The sequence below is a fragment of the Parasteatoda tepidariorum genome, chromosome 8, assembly GCF_043381705.1.
Source record: "Parasteatoda tepidariorum isolate YZ-2023 chromosome 8, CAS_Ptep_4.0, whole genome shotgun sequence".
In the NCBI taxonomy this organism is placed as follows: Eukaryota; Metazoa; Arthropoda; class Arachnida; order Araneae; family Theridiidae; genus Parasteatoda; species Parasteatoda tepidariorum.
The window spans coordinates 40,164,945-40,189,209 of NC_092211.1; the positions used below are offsets into that span (position 1 = coordinate 40,164,945).

Here is a 24,265-nt window from a genome sequence, read left to right on the forward strand (position 1 = left end):
AAAGAGCTACCTACCATACTTCTCAGATAAGACGAAAGGAATAATTCCTTCATTCCAAAGTTTTCTAGGATCACTTACAGCAGTTCTCAGCTAAAGAAACAAAAACATGCTAAAAAACGGCATTACTAAGATTTTCAATTTAATATAAATAATCACAAAATTTACGTAACTCAAATTCCTAACTGCTCAATTGTATAGCTAGAGAAAAAGGGCTTCTTCGTATAAATTAACAAACAGAATTGTTTTCACTAAAAACTATAAGTCATAAATAAACAAGGGCTGAAAACTTCCCTAGTACCCCATTCACTTGTTTTAAACGTAAAATAGGGCTGATTTGGGGGAAAATAATCTATAATTTATACAGTCAAGTGATGTAATATTTCTTTTGTCTTTTTTACTTATTTATTTATTTATTTATTTATTTATTTATTTATTTATTTATTTATTTTTACATTTTTTTATTATTTTATTTAATAATAGCTCTAACAATAGTACTAATAATAATCAAAAAAATTTTAAATTGCAAGGTATACAATTGTAAGGTATACAAAAAGTGTACTTAAGTCATGACAAAAATAGCACTTTTTACATATGAAAACACTCGTAACTTTTGAATTATTCGTTTTATTGATTCCTGTATAGTTTTAAGCAATTTAGCGTAAGAAAATAGCGTAATAATACGTAGGAAAGAATGCCTCACTTATTTATATAGATCCACTACATGAGTTAATAGGTACAAGTACAAATTTGTACTTCTTTTATGTAAAACCCTTATGACTTCAAAACTATTCATCCAATCGTCTCGTTATTCGTGTCATTCTGTTCAGCGTAAAAGAAATACATTAAAAGTAATGTGCTACTTGCTTGTCTAAAAGAAATTCCATTCTTTCACTTAAATCACCCCCATTTCTCCCGAAATAGGAAGCATACTGAGGAGAGAAGGGGAGATTTCATGTATCATTTATGAAGATATAACAACACTTTCTATGGAAAAAAAAATCTTCGGTATACATTTTTTCAAAGAAAAAGTCTAATTTTACTGAGATATACACAAATTTCAACAAAACATTTTGAAAAAAAAAGTCAAATGTTGCGTTGACCATAAATTAAGCAAAAACATACAAGGTCAACACAAATTAATTATTTTATACTATTAATTAATAATATGAATAAAAATTTTATACCTTAGAAGTTATTACACATATTACAAAAAAAAGAAACATCAAACTAAACAAAATATATACTTTGTTACTTTTTTAATTACAAATGTCTGTTGCATGAACCTCTTGTTACATGACACTCATCTAATTTGTAATCAAGCTCGCTTCCTGCATTTGGTAGTTGTAAACTGTCTGTGATTCCTAATACAACGTGGCTCTGGGGATAGAGCGTTCGCCTTCCAATGAGATGAACCGGGTTCGAATCCCAGCGATAGCTAGTCGATATCAGTTACGCTCCCGGCTCGCATTGACGCAAAATATCCTCAATGGCAGACGGGTTCTGAGTTAGCCGTCAGGGTAACCGTCAGGCCCTTGCCGTCAGGGTAACTATAGGAGATTTTCGTGGTTGCCCTGTCCATATAACGCAAATGTGGGTTAGTTAATTCAAAAAAATCCTCCACGAAGGTTAATTTCTCCCAATCCAGGAGTTCCCTTGTCTTATAGATCGGGTTCAAAATTACAAGGTTACGGTGCTGAACATTGGTAGTGGTAAACCCAAAATTTTGTTCAACTATAATATTACAACAGGAATGAGACCTATTTAAATGTTTTTGACATCAGAGGTGCAGAAACAGTATTCCATGCAACTGATTCCCTGAAAATAAATTACATGGAGTAATTTTTACCTGTGTTTCCAGTGGTGATTATGAATCACCAATGCCGAAAACACTGGAAGTATTTAAAAAATTGTAGCTATGCAGCATTAGGAGAAACTATACAAAATGGGAGAAAAGAGCTTGTTTACATATTAGATGTTTCACATGTAAAAAAGGGGTCACGCATTAAACATTTACAACAACAAAATAGTTTGGTGCTTTTTTTTCGGTAATAAACTTGATTACAAATCAGATGCTTCTAAGGTAACAGAGGATCACACATTTGTAAAAGAAAAAAAAATTTCCAATTTCTTGTATTATTTATTCCAATGTCCGCACTAGATACAAAAATAGAAATTTTCATGACCTTCTCGCTCACTTTCGCTAATCCAGCATAACTACCATTTCAATTTGGAATGGAAATAATTCTAAAGCATTTCTATAATGTATCAGTGAATGAATGCCCGAAGAAAGAGCAGCTTACAATTTCAAATGTTCCTTTCACTACAAGAAGCAAGTAATTAAACATCAGAAATAGACTTAATCTCCGAGAGTTGACAATGTGTCAGAAAAATCTATTTTAGTCATTTTTGCCTTTAAACAAAACAAAGCAAAGCGTGACAACTTAATGAAATCCTAGTCAACTGCTTGAATGAAATCCTAGTTGACATTTCAATCGTTGGATGCAATAAGGACTTAAATATTTTTTTATAAAATTTGAGGTTATAGTGGTTTAAGTATATGTAATGTGTGCAGAAATATCTTGCATTTAATGTTTAACTAAAGCTAACGCTCAACTCCCTAATAGCTAATTCATTAAACACCTAGCCTTGCTTCGGTTTTACATGTTACTTCTTCATCCGCAGGATAATATTACGAAAGTATTAAAAATAGGGGTGATAAATAACGAATGACGCACGTGGAGAGGTTAGATCGGAGTTGACAGGTAGCAAGAAAAGTGAGGAAAATTGTGAGTTAACAAAATTTAAAATTATGACAGTTAAAATAGTTAAAAAATTTTAAAAAGTAAATGTTTTCCAAATATCAACGCGGTAGTAATATTATATGTGAATGATTTCTTTTCATTATATGAAAAGACTCCCAGAAATCAAGGTCAATGAATCACAACTTTTTTTGAAAAACAGTACCTGAAGAAAAATTAAACATAAAAAATTTATTAATATTCTATAGTTGAATACTACCAAGATAAGATATTTCCCCATGAAATCTTAGTTTTTCTAAAAATTTCATTAAACTTTCCTCGCCTAAGCTTTCATTGTATGTCAGTTTTTGGTAAAAAAAAATAATCAGTCTATAGAATATTAATATAAAGATGTTAACTTGAGAAATATTTGAAAACTATATCTTTCATAATTATTGACTTATATTAAACTCACAAGAGTATAACAAATGTAGCACTTACTTCAAAAGCTTGAATTATAGAGAGACGGTGAAAACGTTTAGCATGGTTGCCGATGATGTGTGAAACATCAAGATTTATATCTTTTACAGTAACACTTTCATCGTTTATATCTATTTCTCTCACGAACTGTGATAAATGACTGTTTGCTGGAAGCATGACTTCCTTTTCTTCAAGCCTTTCAATATCAATATCATGTAGCAACATTGCTTCAGTAGTTTTTTCATTGCTTGAAAATGGAGAGATATGCAGCGCCTCATTGCTATTGGTTGTGAAATTAGTTCTGATACTAGCTAAAGTTGATCTTTTGTCAATACTTATTTCATCCCTCTCTATTAGTTTGTTTAAATCTTGTATGGTAACTTCATTCGCTAAATTGTTGGGACCAAATGTTACTTTTGCCATAATGGCTTGCGTTGCAGTTTGTTTAGAAGATACTATGTTAGGTACATTTGCATCAACTGATATTTCTTCGGTAGGCATTACCTCTGCCACGGTTCCAGTATTGTCTTGTTTAAGAATTTTCTCTGTCACTTTATTTTCTGCTATCACATCGGCAATGGCAGACATAATCTTGGTTTTTGGAATTTCTGAAGTTTTATCAGATATAACTTTTACCGCCCTATCTTTTGGATTAGTTATAGACTCATCCTCTAAGATTGCAGTAGAATTTTTCCGAATTCCATCTGTAGCCATCGTTGTAGCCTCATTTATATTAATTACTCCATCCCCATCCGCTGGCATCGACGTTGTTCTCTCTTTTACAGATACTTCTATCCCATCCACTGGAATTACCGTATGTTTATCCAACTGAAGTGTCTTAGTCGCATCTGTGGCAAATTTCATTGTCTCATCGCTGAAAACTAATGTTTGAATTTTTTCCGTTTCTGCTTTGGTTTTATCTGTTGGAACCATTATGATCTTATCACTCTTAGTTATTATATTCTCATCTGTTAGAGTTGTACTTTTCCCTTGAGTTAGAATTCCTGTCGAAATTTCAATACTGCTCTGTGTTTGAGTTACTTCAGTCCTATCTGTAGAAATTGTTGTAGTCTCAACCTTTTCTTCTTCCATTGAAGTTAAAACAGTCTCCTCAGTAAAAGTTCGAGTACTTCCGTCTTTCGGGAATGCCTTTCTTCCATTGCTTGAACTTCCCATGGAACCTTCTGTAGAAATTGCTACATTGTTAATATTTGGTGCTGTCGAAAATTCATCTGTAGTAATTTTTATTTTTTTAACTAATGAAGTTAATATAGAATTTTCGGAGAAAATTTCTGTTACCTCGTCTCCTCGTATTGGCAAAATCCCATCTTTCGGGAATGCCATTCTTCCATTGATTGAACTTTCCATGGAACCTTTTGTAGAAATTGCTACACTGTCAATATTTGGTGCTGTCGAAAATTCATCGGTAGTAATTTTAATTTTCTTATCTGATGAAGTTAATATAGATTTTTCAGATAAAATTTCTGTTACCTCGTCTCCTCGTATTGGCAAAATTCCGTCTTTCGGGAATGCCATTCTTCCATTGATTGAGCTTGCCATGGAGCCTTCTGTAGAAATTCCTACACTGTCAATATTTGGTGCTGTCGAAAATTCATCTGTAGTAATTTTAATTTTTTCATCGAATGAAGTTAATATAGATTTTTCTGATGAAATTTCTGCTACCTCGTCTCCTCGTGTTGGCAAAATTCCATCTTCCGGGAATGCCATTCTTCCATTGATTGAACTTTCCATGGAACCTTTTGTAGAAATTGCTACACTGTCAACATTTGGTGCTGTCGAAAATTCCTCTGTAGTAATCTTAATTTTTTCATCGAATGAAGTTAATATAGATTTTTCTGATAAAATTTCGGTTACCTCGTCTCCTCGTATTGGTAAAATCCCGTCTGCTGGAATGTCCATGATCTTATCTGTATGAACTGCTGTATCCGCATCATTTAGTAAAATCATTTTTTCATCGACTGAGAGTAACTCAGACCGATTGGCAAAAGATCCTAGAATTTCTAAACCATCATGTATAGGAATTACCAATCTCCCATCTATTAGGACTTCTCTGAGTTCATCTATAGGAAGTGTCATTCTGCCGCTTACTGAAATTTCCGTAGTCTCTAATGTAGGAATCGCTATAACATCACTATTTGGTATTGTCACAGGCCTATTTGTTGTAATTTCCAATTTTTCGTCTAATGAAATTAACTCAATCCTATCAGCAAGAATTTTTACCCTCTTGTCTTCTGGTACTGGTATAACATCGTCTGTTGAAATCTGTAGGCCTCCACTTGCTAAAACCGCCTTAGACCTATCCGCTGTAACTGCTGTAACCATGTCCTGCGATATTAACATTTCCACATCAACGGAAGGTACCGCAGTATCATTAATAAGGATTTCTTTGTTTTCATTATCTGGAATTGCCGTAGGCACTTCCATTGGAATTACCAAACTCCCACCTATAGGGTTTTTTATGTCCCCATCTAATTGATTTTTTAAGGTGCCATCTATCGGTCTTTTTATGGCGCCATCTATTGGAAATGCATTTCTCCCTGAAATTGCTATACTGTTATTTGGTATTGTAAAAGAGTCTTTTGTTGTAATTTCCATTTTATCGTCCAGTAAAATAAGCGTAGTCTTATCAACTAGAACTTCCATTAACCCGTCTTGAAGCATTGGTGTGCTGTCTGTTGGAATGTCTATGATCCCTTCTGTAGGAAGTGCTATAGTAGCCTCACTTGGTATTGTTTTCTCACCCATTGAAGGTAACATATTCCGGTTCGTAAGAATTTCTATTGTCTCACTTTCTGGAATTTCCATATGAACGACTATTGGAATAGCCAAAATCTCTTCAATTATAGCTTCTCTTGCTCCGTCGTTATTAATTTCTACGGAGACATCGTTTAATATTTTCAAAGACTCAGTTGTCAAAATTTCGATTTCTTCATTGATTACTGTTGACACAGTAGGTTGTCTAGTAATTTCTGTCTTATCGTTTTCTGAAATTGGTATCCTATCGTCTGTTCGATCTGCCATAGTCATATCTATGGGAATTACTAGCCTACCATCATTTAAAATTTCCATAGATCCATCGATTCCAATTGCTGAGTTCCCACCTGATGTACTTACTATAGTCCCCGCTGCAGTGATAACCTGAATATGGTCTGTTGAATCTACTCTGGCATCATTTGTTGGAAGTGATATAGCTTTTTCGGTTGTGGCATCACTTACACCTTCTCCATTGATTTCATCAAACATTGTTTCAAATATATTGCTTCGTTCTGGTAAAGGGGAATGTATCGTGTTTTCTTCATTCACGGTAAATGCATTTGTCATAGGACTGACATCAATCGTACTTGTATTTTGAAGAGCAAATGCTTCAGATTCTTCATTAAATATTTTTTCGGGTTTTTTTATTTTATTTGTTAGAATTTCCGGATGAATATGTTTTGTGACTTTCTGATGAAGGGCCATTATATCCATGGGCAAGTGAATTGGAATAAAAGGATTCTGTGAAATTATTTTGCTTTTTGTTACATCATCTTCAATATGGCTAGTTCCATTTTTTACTATCATTTCCTGAACATTTTCTTCCGGGGTAATGAAATGATCTTTAGGATCATTTTTGATCACCTCTACAGAAATAGTTGGAGTTGTAACTTTTTTCGCATTAGCGAGAGTCTCTGAAAGATTATTTGCTGAAAACAATCCATGATTGAATGGGTTTGATCTATTACTTTTCTCACTTGCGTTTTTAAATATTTCTGGTGTGGACAAAATGCTTGGCGATGCTTTGGAAACCGTGGTCTTATCTACAAATACGGAGAAAATAGTTATTGTATTTATTTCTAACTTTTAAATACATTAAATTCAGTTCTTAGTAAACTAATAAATATTATCTCAATACGCTTTATATAAACCGATTGTAATCGTATGTATTATTTTTTTTTTAATTAGTAAGTTATATAATGTGAAACAACATAATGCCACTAAGGTAAGGGAGATCTATCAATCTTTACGACTCGAGCCCAAAGAAATTAATAATCAATTAAATCATGTATTTTCAAATAAAAATATCAGAATTATAATTCAACCTCCGCATTACAAAAATTCCTTCCAGTGGAAATGTATTGCGCAAATTCTTCAAGAACTAATTGATTGTAGTGGTTATTTGATTAGAATATGATTTATGGAATCCAAAGCATGCAACGTATTGTTATCTATAACCTTTTTTAATTATATACTTATTTCTATTTTACGTAATATTAGTAAATAATGAAATAATTATTTTAGGAATGTATGAAAAATCTGAACTTACGCAATGATGGAAGAAAGAATTCATTAAACTCGCTTTTCTGAAATAAAAACATAATCTTTATTTTCAACACAACATAGCAAACCTTCGTTTAAAAATATTTTTAAAGTAAAAATTTATATTCAAATGATAGCTTGGTTTATGTACGACCATATTATGTCGAATGTTGTTGTATAATAATGCAGTACTAATAAGCTGCGCCCCTTATTCGTTGATGGTCTCCAACCCTCGAAGATTGTCATGCTAACTTATATGGTTTGCTTTGCAAACCATTCTCGTTTACTCATTTGACCTCATGGGTATTGAATGTATCATATTAAGAATTTAAATCAATTATCTAAATTGTTAAAAATAATTCCACTTTAAAAGAAATTAAAAATTTTAGTCATTAATAAGTTATTGAAATAAAAATAATAATTTTAAATAAATGATAATTTTAAATAAATGCTTTTAAAGAGCAATTAATCACAAATTTGTTACAAAACGCAATTATGGATTTCAGAAACTTGAGCTATGACTGTAAAGCTGTCAAATAATTTAGCTATTAATGACGTTAAATTTATGCATGATATGTGAGGGGAAAAAATGCAGAAACTAACCATTATTTAAATAAAAAAAAAGAACCATTTCGTTCGACAAGAAAGCACCGCAAGGGTGGAAGTATGTTCTATCTCAAAACCTCCAGATAGATGGCAGCATCACTCAATCATGCAGCCACTTACAATTTTGACGTAGATCTGAAGGGGAGGGAAATTTTTTCCAGATGCCTGTACTCATGATATGACTCTGCGACAGACCACAGTACTATGTGGGTCTTTGAGGAATCGAGGATCGAACCCCGTACCCTCTGTACCGCCGTACGCTCTTCTAGCCACAGTCCTGAAAAGGGGTAAGAGAGGATTAAAAGGAAATAGAGTGCGCCTTGGATTAGGCACTGTACTTTGAAGCGTTATATAAAAAATCTTCCATTTTTCTATTATTTCTATCTCTATTTCTTATAATAGGAAAATGAGACTTTCAAGTAATTTTCCTTGTTTTCTGTAAGAGCATAAGAAAACTGAAATAAGAATGGTACCCAATTGTAATTTCTAATCTTAAAGGGATAAAAAGTAAGCATTTAATAATTACATAAACGGAGTTGCTTAGCAAGAAGCAAAATTTCTTACATGCCTTTAAAATAAAATGCACTTTAAAAATATAAATAATTTCCTTAATTTAGTGAGGGAATCTGTCGAAAGTTTTGGCCCTTTATTAATTTAAATTTTTACCATTTTCATTTTTATACATATCTCTATATTTATATTTTTCCCGCTAATCAAAATTAATTTGCATCATTTACAAAATGTTTCAGACTCAAAAACAGGAGGTTTTTTTAATTTTTTTTCTTGTGAATTATTTCAATTAATTATTGCATTTTTCGTAGTGTTTCTTAAAAATAAACAAACCTCCTCACATAGGGATTTAAGATCCGAAAATAAAAAAAATGGAAAATTCGAAAAATTCTATAAAAATCAAGGGATTTGTTGAAATCATATGATTCAATAGGCAGAAAGAGAGCTATGTCTATTCATAATAAGGTCAAGTTAGTGCAAATATTTTATAACGTTTATATATATNAGCTGAGGAAATGATTTTGTAATCTTAATACAAATGTTACATTTCTTTAATGTATAAAATATATATATATGAAAACGATTTCTCAAAATGGCTTAAACGAATCGTAAAGTCTCCAGTTTCAAATCAAATTTAAGCTTAAAAGAGTTTTAAAAATAACCCTCTCCTACCGTAATACTTGGAACTTATAAGCTTCGTTCAGTTCATGCTGTAATATATTCAAGTCATGCTGTATGCTGTACTCAACAATTCTGGAAAATTTCTAGTTTGAATAAGTGGGGGAAAAAAGCAAAAATATGATTTCTCTTTATAAATCGGAAGAAATATGATTTCATTACTTTTGAAAGAAAACACGTCAAAAGTTTTCATAGAGGATGCATCGATGTGCAGAAAATAAGACTTTTAGTTTTATTTTCCACTGCATAATATACTATATCTAAGATGATATTAATCGTGCAAGAAGACACGAATTCTGGTAAAATTACCGTACTATATGGTAATGACATTTCTGGTTTAAAAAAAACATAATTCTGGTTTAAGTAATCAATATGTATGGTATTTAAACAATTTATTTGGGGATTTTTCCTGTAATTCTGGTTTTCAAAATTCCTATTACTGCACATTTAGTGAAAAAATGCAAAACTGAAAAGTAAATTTAACCGACTAAAGGACTTTTATGCCATGCTGTAAGGTATCATGATAAAATGACCGAATTTCACTACAATTACCAAATTCTTACCTCGTATTACAAAACAGAAATTTATTGCTAATTTTACAGAAGTCATTACCGAAATCGGAAATGGCGAACAGAAAGGAAGATTGTTGTTGTTCATTTACGTCGCACTAGAGCTGCACAATGGGCTATTGGCGACGGTCTGGGAAACATCCCTGAGGATGATCCGAAGACATGCCATCACAATTTTGATCCTTTGCAGAGGGGACGGCACCCCCGCTTCGGTAGCTCGACAACCTGCAAGCGAAGTCAAGCACTTTACGGTAGAACAGTTTAACGAGGACTAATACCGCACACCCTCGTTCCCTACTCAGACTGATCCAAGTGGTCACCCACCCGCACACTGACAGCAGCCAGTAATGCTTGACTTCTGTGATCTGCTGAGAACCGTGTCTTTACGATCAGTTCACTGCGGGTCACAGGATGCGCAGAAGTGATGTGCGCATGCTAATGCTAAAGTATGGGAATCTACCACTCGTCTGTCTCTTACTTACCTCTTGCTTACTCAGTGTTATGCTAGATGTTTTGTCTTTTAATTAAATTTTTTGATTTGCTATATCTTTTCATTTATCAAATTTTTGATCGTTATTTCACTTTTAGGAGCTTGTAAAGTATCGAAAATGCAAAACGCTAACTAAATTAGAAATAAATTAAGCTTTTTATTGTAGGTTTGCAATAACACGGAAGTAAAAGGCTTACTTTCACGTATATAATATGAGTAAATTCCTTTTAGCGATTTTTTGGCCAAAGCAGTTTTTTACACATGGTTAGCAATAAGACCAAAATCCCCCGAATCGAAATAGAAAAATGACAGATAAAATGAAACAACTGAATCTGTTAGTAAAAGAGGTTTACAAGGAAAATCTGTTTTGCGTTTTTTTTTCCTGAAATAATAATATATTATTTCTTCATTTACAAGATCTGAAAAGCTAGAAAATTTTATCTCAAAAATAGTACTAATCATGGAAGCAAAATAGTTTCATTTTTCCTTAAAGTAACTTTAGTTCGTCACAATACATTTTTATCATTATCGAAAAAGCTGAGGAAATGATTTTGTAATCTTAATACAAATGTTACATTTCTTTAATGTATAAAGCACAAAATGGATATAGACTTCGTACTTTCTCAAATCTTTTTGCAAGATTTATAGCTTGATATTTCAAATCGTAACATGTGTTATCGAAACATGGTTCATAATCCATGGTTTCCTTTCTCTATGGTTTCCATAGTTGCATTTCTGTGCAACTGGATCATCATCGCATGCCTTTTTAGGCCTTTCTTCAAATTTGCTTAAGAAAAATGTGTTTATGCCTTAATCTCATTACAATTTCACGCGAGATTTTCGCAAGCACACCATTGACCATCCGTAGCAGATTAATCTGAAACAATTTATTACTATCTTTACTAAGTACTGTTTCTTCATAAGTGTCTTTTTGCACATGCGCATAGCTGCATTTTTAGCACACGTTGTTTACTAGACATCGTTTCATTCACCGAACGTTTGGGACACATCTCATAGATCATAATTGTTTCTTAAATTGCGGAAGGTTAAGAGAAATATAAGTTTGACCAGCTTTTAATCTAAGCAAACTCACAATCCTATATCAAAAAAGTTGGTAAAATTTAAAAGCAACGGTATAATTAAATTGATATCGTTAATATTGCTTACAAATTTATTACAATTAGAATCAGACTTGTACCATGAATTTCCCAGAATCCCTTCGTTTTCCAATTATCCCTCTTCCATTTATGTGATTTAGAACGATTTGTAAATTTAGATTTATTGTCATTCTGATATTCAACCAAGCGATAATCTGCCTTTGTCGTCTAAAGCTGGCTTTATCTGCCCTCTGACATTCTGACGTCACATCAAATTTCATTGTCCAATGTCATTTTGTGACGCCAAGCTGAACTGCACAAATCTATTTAGCCCACTTGCCCTTTGAAGGGCATTAATTTGTTAAAATATTTTGCATGCATCTAATACGAAACGGATTAGAAGCTTTAGAAAAAGTTGTTTTACTTATGTTTTTGAGAAAAAAAATTGCTATAGTTACAGTGACAGGGCTGTTTTTGTTTTCGAAAAAAAAGAAATTTGATCCAGTGACATAGTCACGGTATAAGAATGACTGTCATGAAACACAGTAACTGTTACCGTATTTTTTTTCAATATGGAAAAATTACATACCTAACTCCCACCACGACATTTTCTCATATTAGTCAATGTATTTCACTTTCAATTAGCTACTTTCACTATTCACTTTCAATTGCTAAAAATTGGTAAATAATCATTTAGATCCTTTATCGATATTCTATTAGCTTTTATTAATTCTAATTCTCAACAACTTTGTAATAACGTAACAGGATAAAAAACAATTATTTTAGCTCATACAACGAATTAATAATATATGCATTTTAGTTATAGACTTTTAAATTACTTACGGGAATAGAAACCTGCTTCCAAAGCCCCAGTAAGGGTTTGAAGAAGTTCACAAAACTTTTCGTTTGATGAATTACCATGGGACTCAAATCTTCATAATCCTGGCTCGGAATACCATTTACTCCTAAAAAACAAATACATTGAAGGACACCACGTTTTCCATATTTGTTCTATTTTTTGAAGAAATTTTATATTTAGTACACTTACAAAAAACAACACTTTAACATTATGTTGACCTTATTTAACACCTTATATAAAGAATTATAAAATAATAGAGAACCTTCTTCCTTTTGCTCACCATTCCCCAAAACGTATCCCTTCATGGCTCGCGTTTGCTAAACCGCCCGTTCTCCAGAAGCTGAAACCCAAAAGCCTAGTATTCTTGTTTAAATATTCTCGTACATAGTTCAAACAATGATGAACTAATAAATGTACGCCTTTGTTCAGACTGTGTAGTATTTTGTCAGTACTCTGGCGAACACACATATGTGACAAAATAGCCTAATATTCTCTTTTAAACAATATTCTCGTACATAGTTCAAACAATGGCCTACTAATAAATGTAAGCCTATTTTTAAACTTGTATAGTATTTTGACAGTACTCTGACAACAATATGCTTTCTAATATATTAACAAACATGGGAAATAGAAAAAGGGCGAAATCAGGAGAATGTTTATGCCCTATATTCTATTTCCCTATCTAAAAACATAGGAAAAAACCAGTTTTGCTAGGCGGTAAAGACTGCAGGTTTTACGACCTTTAACGGCGGAACCATCAGCTGGTTAAAGAAAAAATTAATTCACACTCTAATTAAAATAAATGTCGATATTTCTTTTTTATCTAAAAATATACGGGAGATATATTTTTAGAAAAAATATATATTTAGAAAAAATATATCTCCATATTTTTTCTAAAAAATATATAATTAAAAAAAACATAATCGTATTTTTTGTTTAAGAAAATTGAATTTCGATCGAGAAAACAAACTTATAGTATGCTCAATTATGATGTTAACATGCCATTTGTCACATTGTCACTGACACATAGTAATTAATATTTAAAATTAAGCATTTATATTTGCTTAAGTAATTAAATAAAAATTTACAATTTGACTCTGATAATTAACAATTACTAAGTATGATAACATATTTACATTTTTCCTCGTTAACGCTACGATTTGCATTTGAATTGAAATAGGTAACGACAGGAATTTTCATGTATATGTTTTATTTATTTGTTTAACTTTATCGAAGAAAACGATAAAGTTTAAAAAAGTCTATTGTAATAGAAAAGCTATTATTTCTGCAAGTGTATTTTTATTAATTGATTTTCAAATACATAAAAAAATAATAATAATCCAATTTTACGCTTGTTTAAGTTTGGAAATTTCTTTTTTAATATTTTGTCAATTTAGTTCAATGGGAAGAAAAAAAATTATAACTTGATTAGACGACAACACCGTGACATGTCATTTTCATTTATTATACATGTTATTTTCATTTCATGTTCAATTTCATTTTATGAGTTATTTAAATTTTCCTTTTAATGCAATTATTTCTTTGTCGTTGCCACTTAAAACAAGCAAATTTAACGCTTTCTCCAGAATTATATTAAACTTTTAATCATATAGAGCATTTATACTAAACAAATGCTAATGACAGATATAATGAATGCTTGAAATCGTCTTCTTGCTGAACTAGTTGAAAAGTTAATAAAACTATGTATGAAAACTAAGTTAAATAAAGTATTACATTAACTACTTTATAAACGAGCAAAAAAGGTTTCGTCCGAGTCAAATGTCACCATTAATATACTTTTGGTAAACTTAGTTCAAAACTACTAAACGGAGAAATAAAAATTATTTTTAATTCATTTTGTCCTAAGTTATAACTTTCTATTTGATGCATGACCATCTTAAGCCACTTGACTCTATCAAATGCTAAATTATTGAAGTGAAAACTAAAATATTTTAAGGTCAAGATAAAATTGTTTAGTTAGGATAAAATCTTATGAACTTAATTTTAAAAAAGAGCCGAAATAAAAACTTTAATTTCAATGTTAGTTTAAAAATTATAGCACTTTACTTGGTGCATAAACATTTTAACTCACTTGACTTTATCAGATACAAAATTTATTTTCATATGCTTTATTTTATAGCAATGATAAATTAATTATATAAGCTTAATGATATATACTTAATTCTTTAATTTCATTTTCAAGAAATGTGATATTGAAATACCTTGAATAGGAGCTGGCAGTTCATGAATAACTATCGGTCCGAGATCTTCAAAATCAAAGTTTTGTCTTAGGTTCACATTTGATACTAAAATCAAAATATATTTCAGTTATTTTTATTTTGAAACATCATAATATAAAATAACAATATTAGAAATATATTAAAAACAATATTAGAATATATATCGAAACAATATTAGAATATATATCGAAACAATATTAGAATATATATTGAAACAATATTAGAAATATATTGAAACAATAATAGAAATATAGTTATTATATTAATTAATACAGAATAATATTTATTTCTAAAATAAAATAAAGTAATAAGTAATAATACAGAATATTATAACATACAGTAAGGAAAAGAACCTTGGAAATAGATTCATAAACAAACCTTGATGTTCCACTAATGGTTCCATGTCCTCATCATCATCATCATCCTCATCTTGTCTCAGACTAACTCCATTCCCTAAAAAATGATTCAAAATTGTAGAATTAAGTGCCGTTTGCATTTTTTACCCATAAAAAATATTCAATGCTTTTTTCTGAGTTTCAATTGTGACTGTTATAACGTTTTCTCTCGGTAAACGTTAAACGCTGATTTAACACTTTCACGTTCATGTATATATTTCTGCTCACTTAAAATGCATGAGTTGATTCAACTTCTCAAAAAAAGAGTGTTTTTTTTCAAACTTGAGTAAAATAAACCACCGTTTGAGTAAAATATTTGTTTTGCGTTCAATCGAACTGGAATTCGGTACTTGCACTTCAAGAAGAAGAACATCGCACATACCCACACATGTGACCTATGACGTCAGCTCCAGCTCATCGCTTTTTACTTTTTTTATAACTGTCATTGAACAGTCGACCCGATTTTTGGGTTTACGATTACTAATGTTCAACTCCATAGCCTTGTAATTTTGAACCCAATCCAGGAGACAAGGGAACTTCTGGATCAAGTATTGGGAGAAATTTTCCTTCGTGGAGACTTTTTGATGGAACTAACCCGCATTTGCGTTACATGGAGAAGAAAACCGCGAGAACCTCCCACGGTTAGCCTGACGCAAGGGGACTCTAACTCATGATCCGTCTACCACTGAGGATGCTTCACCACCGGGATCGAACCCCTGTTCACCTCGTTGGAAGTTAATCAAATAACCAGTTAATTAGATACAGCGTCTAATTGTACATCGAATTAGTTGATATATAAATATAATTCTTTCTCGTCTCCATCTTTTATTTAACATAGATTTATTATTTGTTTATTTATTTTATTGTAACCATGGTATATTGGTGCTTTATGTACGTGGCAACTTCGATGTAAACTGCTGTTTGTAGAAAATGCAACACCATGAAAGAATCATCAGAATCAAATGAAATTTAATGCAGAAACGACTTGTACTGATACAAATAAATGATGAAATTTTCAAAACAAAAGAAACAAATTAAGCGTCCGAAATCAGTATTTGGTGCAGCCACCACGCGCTGCAATAAGTGCTGCTATACGACGTGGCATGGAGTCAAACAGATGTTGAATATCTGCTTGAGGAAGAGAATTCCATATCGCTTGTATGCGCAACCAAAGTTCGTCTTTGGAAACTGCAGGACGCGGATCACGAGTGAGACGCCGACCAACCATATCCCACACGTGCTCAATAGGCGACATATCCGGCGAATAAGCAGGCCAAGGAAGAAGTTGCATGCGTTGTGCTGAACAGAAGTCTCTAACAGTCCGCGCAACATGTGGGCGTGCATTATCCTGCTGAAAGATAGCTCCAGGGATGCCTTGAAGGAAAGGAACGACTTCGGGCTGTAGCACTTCACGGACGTATCTGTTGCTATTGAGATTACCCTCAATTCGTATCAAATTGGATCGTCCATGATACGAAATCGCACCCCAGACCATAACTCCGGGTGTTCGACCACTATGTCGTTCAATAATACACTCAGGAAGGCAGCGTTGACCGGCATAACGTCTAACACGAACACGGCCATCATGGGTCCACAAATTGAAGCGTGATTCATCTGAAAAGACAACTTGGTGCCAATCAGCTCGCCAGTCTCTGTGCTCAAGAGCCCACTGCCGACGCAGCCGTCGATGATCCGCCGTGAGGGGAATCCTGTATAATGGCACCCTTGCACGCAATCCACGGCGCAGCAGACGACGACGAATTGACGAAGCCGACAATTGTACACCTGTAGCAGTAGACCAATGTGCTGCCAGCTGCCTGGAGGAAGCTGTGCGATCATTCACCGCCATGCGGAGCAGGTGTCGATCATCGCGCTCTGACGTCACCTTCTGTCGTCCAGTGCCTGTTTTTCGAGTTGTTCGGTGCTCGTCGGTCCACTGCTTCCAAACTCGCATCACTGTGGAACTGTTCCGCTGCATACGAGCTGCTATTGCGCGATAGGAAAATCCTCCTTCTCGAAGGCCGATTATCCTCCCTCGTTCAAACTCCGTAAGTTGCTTGAATTTCTTATTCTTCCGTCGTGGAGGCATACTCAGGTCTCACTAAACGTTTGCCACTAACAAATAATCATAGACTATTTTCAACGTCCCGCTACAGCACTTTATTTATACGCTTTCAGCATCAATTCAGAGGGCGCTGCGCGCGCCACGCACGCGCGATGGCTCTGAAACTTTATTAATTTGCATAATATCCTATATCCATTATTAAAATAATATTTCATTTGATTCTGATGATTCCTTCATGGTGTTGCATTTTCTACAAACAGCAGTTTATAATTAGTTTGTTTATGTTCTACTTGGCTTCTTGCCTTTGTTTTAAGTAAGAAACATATCTTGAAAGAATTGAAATACTTGTGAAAAAAATCTTTGTGTAAGAATATAGAATGTGTCACTTAAGAGAATTGATACTTGACAAGCTTGGCTTTCTCGATACTGAATGGAAGGAACAATTACCAATGTAAACAAATGCCAAGTTTCAGCAACCAACCAGGATCGAAAAACTCACACTACGTCACTTGCAGGTATCTCATTGCAGATATTTAGGCGATACTTGTGCTATTTTTGCTCAAGTATGATTTGGTGAGTGGCAGCATTCCAGTTTATAGAGACTGTTAAAAGCAGATTCCATTTATTTATTATTTATGTGTGAGCTATAAGCTAGAATTTGTATCGTTTTACTTTAAAAAAGAAAACGATATGTATTTCAGGTTGCTATGACGATATGATAGAACAACTTGTTTAAATGAAAGTGTGTTTTCCTTTATAAAATGGAGTTAAAAGTTTTGTTTTAATTAAGTGAAGATTTTGGATAGAGTCTCACATCTGTGACAGGCGCCGTTCTTGCTTCGACTTTACGTTTTGTTGAATATCTAGTTTTTATTTGTGAATCTTTGAATTTTTGCAGTAAAGATAAATTAAAAAACCATCTGAAGTGGTATTTTTGAAGAAGACGTTTTTTCACTTTTTGGTAAGTAAGTACAACATTGTTTTGTTCCTGTTTTATAAAATACTATGATTTACAATACACTTTCAATTTCAATTGGCTGTGTATTCAGCGTGTTTAATATCCTAGTCATTTAAGTTCTTTTCAAAAAGAAATTATTAAAATTGAAAGTGTTAAATCTGGATGTTTGTGGAATATTAAGAAATTCTATTCGTTGCTAAATTCTTTGTCAAAGTATGTGATTATTTATAAGATCAGTAAAGTGTTTTGAAATTTTCTTGAACTTCATATTAACTTTTTATTTTAATATAATGGATTCATATCAACGTCTCAATGTTTTTGGATGCATTAACGTATTTTGGAACAACAAGTGTTTGAATAATTGGTTTCATTTTATTCAATATTTTCTTATAAAAACTATTTTTTAAATTTTATACTGTTCATACAGTCTATACATGCTTCTATTTACGCGGAATGCAGTTATCAAAGGACGATCTCGATTCTCTGCGAATCCTGTGCAAAACGTGAACACATAAAATGAACGTGACAACAGCCACTATTAAATAAATTTTGAAAAGATTGAAAAAGGAAAAACAAGAAACTATTTAATTTCTACCTCAAACTCTGGTAACCAAGTTTTTCTTTAGCAGAGTTTAAAGAAATACTCGTTTTTTCCATTATATTTCTAAAAAGAGACTTTTAGATATTTCTCTGTTTCGTAATTTATTTCCTGGGTTAACAGCTGGGTAAGTACTTCATAGGAACTTAATCCATGAGGTGATATAGGTGAGGTGAATTTTCTAAGAATTTAATATAAAAAAATGATAAACGATTTCGTATTTGAACTATTATAAATATCTTTATCTCATTGACTTTTTAATAAGTCGCACAGTCAGTAGAGTCCTTAGGATAATTGTTTTCAAGTACAGATGATTTTTCTTTAAAAATCCAGGTAGTCGTTCAGTGAGTTAGTATTAATAACTAGATAAAATGTTCTTTCACAAAATTACAGTAATTGCGTCATTTGTTAAGAGAATATTCGTTGTTTTAGAGGGAAAATATTGACTTTAAAGTGAAAAAACAACGATGTATGCAAGCAATCTCGAGGTTTGATGAGCGTAGCGAGCAGATGACGAAACCCCTCAGTTATAAAAAAAAAGTTTAATATAATTAAATATATTCTAAAATGCATGTGGAAACAAATTTAAAGCTGTTTAAATAAATGTTTTAATACATTCCGGGTTATAATACAATTTTATGAAAAGCTGTAGTTTTCGGTTATTTTTATTTATGAAACTAGCTGTACCCTGCGTGCGTTGCAACGCTTTCAGTTTGAATTTTAATTTTGTATTTAAGTGTGTAAATGAGATTTGCGATTATGATTTGAAATGCAAATTTTTTTAATGGTGAAAAAAACCAGTGATAGTCTCAGCAGTTAGTTCTCAAGGATATCGTTAGTGCATTTTCAAACAGACATGTATGGTGATGCACACGGAGCATGAAACATATTTTGGACAATGATCTGAAATAAGACTGGATCTATGGTGACATCAAGAATTTCTGCTGATATCTGATCAGTTTTAGAAGGTGGTTTTTTTTCAATAAGCCAAATTAGAATGTGTGCCTGAGGCAATCCTCGTTTTTGCCATTCAATAGAGTACACCCAACACCGTGTCTCTCTAAAAACATGACGCTTCACAATGAAATCAAGTAAAGATTATCATTTTTGTTTGAACACACGTGCTGTAATATCATGACGATCCGATGATGATTGTCCTGGTAACAAAATATCTCTAATTTCAACCCAAGCAGAATTGCACGTAAATGTAATAAATAAATCTAGGAGCCCATATGCGAGAACATATGTCATTGCATCCTGTGAGTATTCATACATGTGCCTTGGAGTCCAAGGCACATGTATGAATACTCAGACATGTATGAATACTACATTTGCAGGGAGTCCAAGTTTTTCTCCCTGCAAATGTAGTCGGCAATATAATCATTTTCCCCACATCATTAGGATTAACGTTACCATCATTAATTATTGCATCCCGTAAATGAATGCATTCTTCTGAACGTAATTTGGTTTGATTTAATTTAATATACAGTAGGCGTTCAGTTTCAATTTTCGCATACATATCGACAATGTATTGATGAACTAATTGTCGACATTTTAAAGTATGATTATCAGCGTTTTGGCAATCATTAATCTATATGCATAAAAACTTATTGCACTTGCTTTCTTATTGGTTTTCTCGCCTGTTTGCGGACTTCTTAATTTTATGTTAAAATAATATCCCTCCTCTCCTCACCAAAATAAAATAGGATATTGCAATGCATCATATGATCGATACGTTTCTGAGAACTCTTTGAACGTCACGATTTCTGCGATGAAGAACTGTATCGCGGGAGGTAAATTCTTCGCCAACTATAACAATAGCCACTTCATCCAATGTTGGCGCATTGTATTTTTCTTTGTGGTGGCCTACAGGTGTTTTTTCAGCTCTAATAACAACTTTGTAAATATCGGATGACATTTAGTCTAGGGCAATTGTGAACAGCCTAATTAACTGATTATGTTGATCGAAAAATTTTTGTAATACGGTAACAATTTTTCGTTTAGTGCCATTGTTTACCTGACAACGTTGATTGACTTGATCATTTGTGTTATCCATGAAATAAATTTGTAGAAATTTATGATCTGCGTTAGGCATTGAAAGAAGTGATCCTTGCACGATGATAAATTTGGCCTTGCACTTTGAATGTTGGGATGTAATTCTCGTTCAGGATACGTGTAGCACCGAATAAAGTCATTTAGAAACACGAATTGTACCGGCGTATATGCGCCAAAAAATGTTTCGATTGGTTTGTTTGACCTGATACGAAGGTTGATAATGTCTCGGCAGGCGACGTAAAATCTTGTAGTTTCTGTATGCTTCTAGAACAGCAAATTTCAGCTGTTTCATTTTTAAATTTGAGAGCATTACAAAACATACATAATTGATATATTTCTCCGATGATGACACTTGGGGGAAGACTATAGTTTGTTGTCGGATCATAGTGAAATGCACTGAAATTCAAATCAGAGTATTGGCAGCGTCTGAATAGCGAAATGCGTTCTCGGTCGGTTTTCATTCTTGCTTCCCGTTGCTCTGATGTTTCCGACGAACGGGCTTGTGTAGTTCGTAGTTGATTTGTTGACAGTCTTCTTTCCTGTTGCTCAGACGTTTCTAAGGAGCGGGCTAAAGCATTCTGTTCTCGATTAGTTTCAAATCTTTTTTCCCGTTGCTCCGATATTTCTGAAACACGGGTAGTTCTCTTTTTGCGCGCTTGAGATGTCGATCGACTAAGAGCGATTTGCTTAGGCGGCATATTTTTGCAAATATTCTTTCTGACAAACAAAAAGAAATGTAAAAGTTGACAGTGGTCACAAATTTGCTAAACCGAAATATCACATATATATTTTAAATAATAAAAAGAGCAATAAAAATGAGATGAATAAGAAATATGAAAATTATAAAATTTAAAACAAAAATCTATTTTTTAAATGAAAGAAATAAAATGGATGAATTTGAAAACTTTGCATAAATAAACAAACTAATAGTTTTCAAATGACGACTGTCACAGCAAGGAAATCTTCGAAAACTATATTTAATTGTGCTACCCTAAAATTACATACTAAATATAAATATTTTTGAAAACGTGCAATTTGAATGATTACTTTTGTCTTTATATTTATTAAACTGAATCCGTGATACGACCAATAATTAAGAAATCTATTCTCGTTGATTTTACTTGCTTGTGCTCACCTGACATAAAGAAATGCAGGAATTAAAAATTGAAGTATATGCAATTTACTTTTCTAAATGAGTCGAATTATAAGATAAAAAATATCAATGTTGTTATCTTCAAGATATTTGAAAACTGAATCGTTTATAGCAAAATTTAAAACAATGGCTAGCTTTTAACCAATCAGAAAATTCCATTTCGATTTTCGCTGATACCGCTGGAACGGCTTTTCGCAGAATGTTCTAATATCGACAGAAACCTTCCTCGTGCTTTGAACTATCTGTATGCCAAGTTTCATAGCTTTCTGTCGGTTGGTTTAGGAGTCTATAGAGGACAAACAGACACACATTCACTTTTATATATATAGATTTGGTTAAAATGTCATGAGCAATAGTGTGCTTTGAACTTAAAATAAATTTCTGTTAAGTATTTGGCCATTAATGAAAACAGTATTGTAGGTATTGCAAATATAAAAACCTGCAGTTTTCTAAGTAATAAGGCATAACTCAGGTAACTTTTTTTATATATTTTGAAAGAAAAATTAAAAACACAGATAAGATTACTGAATCTAATGTGAACATTTTATAAAAATTTTTACAGAAAAAAATTCAATTTTTAATTCTCCGTAATTTAACATGATACTCATTATAAGCGATTTCCACGCAATATGGGGTCTACATATAATCAAAATCATAGAAAACATAGAAATTTCAAATCTAAAAATAATGCTTACCATTCACTTCGCAATTGTAGAGTTTATTTATTTTTAAAATATCGATGTCACTAAATCCTCTTCTCTGTCCTATCTTTTTACCCTTTTTTAAAGGTACAATCGTTGGTTCACTGCGGTTTTTAGAAAAAACGTTAGCACCATAATGCATAACTGAATTGTAATCATAAATGGTGTTAAAAGTTTGGACATCATCCGAAGAGCGTTTTGTAAATTGACTCTTTTTACCTGAAAAAAAGAATATTCATTAACAGAAAATAAGTCATTGTATTGGGTGTTTTGTGAAGGCCACTCTGTCTATTTCCATATTCTATACACGGAGGAAAAAATGGTTAAAACTAACAGAATTTGGTAAATTTTGCCATGGTTCTGTCTATTAATGATTGCCAGCATTCCATTAGCATTTTTCTCTTTTCACTGCAAATATTTTAATTTTAAACTTTTTTATTTCATTTTTAACTTTAAAATGAAACAAAAAATCTTTAGGGAATCACCTATATGTTTCTAAACCAGATTTTCCTAACCAGTACTACGGGTACCAATTCAATTGTGCTTCGTGAAAATCACGTAAAAGAACGCAAAATAAATGTGATTTTTTACTTAATTTTTCATAGGATCTAAGCAAAAACAAAACATTTTAAGTAGCAATACGATGGTTCTAAAACTAGGATAATGCTCATCAATTGTATTTTAAAGAAATGATATGAAAATTCTACCCTCTTTGCCCAAAATGCCACCAACATCTGGCTTCAGCTGAACATATTTTAAGCTGCTTAGGACTTCTTCGAGAAGAAATTTACACTTCTCTCCTTGTTTCCGACTTTTTACGCGTCAACGGATTTATGGATCTGGTCTGACGCCGTCAGACCTAAGGAGATAAGTAACAACAACAGCAACAGAAATAATATGTTTTTCACTATATAATGACAGTAAAACTCAAAACGGAACAAAATAAAAATTCACACATGAATGATTTTGGTTATTTTACTGACTCATGGAAAAAACAGCTTCTAATATCTTATAAATGCTTCTATTATTTTCTTAAGAAGTTCTCTTACAGAAAGTCAGCTAATAGAAATTCTTCGAAAATATTGCTAAGGAAACTGGATCCTAATGTTTCAAAGATAACATGTCAGAAAAATTTTTTGCAATTCTCATTCTTAAAACTACGAGACCCAAATATTTAATGACATTTCATATTAATATCATGTTGAAACATTTCTGAAATATTGTAATTTTGACCATATTGACATCATTCTAATCATTTATGGCATTCGGCAAATGGTAAATTTAATCCCTTCTCAACAGCAACACATATGTTCCTTAGTTTTAAGTCACGCTTCATTCCACCATCAACATTCTCTTAATAAACTTAAACGTAAAAGAAATACTTGCCATCTTTTATATTTGCGTAGACTATCTTTACAAATTCATCTCTGTCTGGTCTGTTGTGCTCATGAATGAATCCTAACGCATGCATTAATTCGTGCAATAGAATTCCTTTTGAAAAACAACCGCTCGCCAAACTTACACTTTGGCTGCTTCCACCAGGAACTTTACCTAGCACAGCACCACACCTACAACAATTAACATAAATTTACAAACACAATGGCATGTCAAAAAGTAGATTTTTATTTGTTCTTGTTTGAAGTTTTTAAAAAAAAACTCCATTATTTATTAAATCTTGAACAAATAATGTGTGGTAATTAGAAAACATATGATAGCGGATGAAAACGTGCATATATATATATATATATATATATAT

The 24,265-nt window shown here is 32.4% G+C and overlaps 1 protein-coding gene across 1 annotated transcript in view; it reads right to left on the bottom strand.

The window, feature by feature from the left end:
• Window positions 1–24,265, bottom strand: part of LOC107450195 (uncharacterized) — a gene marked incomplete in the record, with an annotated part of 61,103 nt that overhangs the window by 10,861 nt on the left and 25,977 nt on the right. The window contains 8 exon segments of the mRNA XM_071184684.1: window positions 15–90; window positions 3,240–7,036; window positions 7,543–7,579; window positions 12,329–12,450; window positions 14,567–14,650; window positions 14,963–15,037; window positions 22,504–22,728; window positions 23,896–24,077. Of these exon segments, the coding sequence (XP_071040785.1) occupies window positions 15–90; window positions 3,240–7,036; window positions 7,543–7,579; window positions 12,329–12,450; window positions 14,567–14,650; window positions 14,963–15,037; window positions 22,504–22,728; window positions 23,896–24,077 (4,598 nt within the window).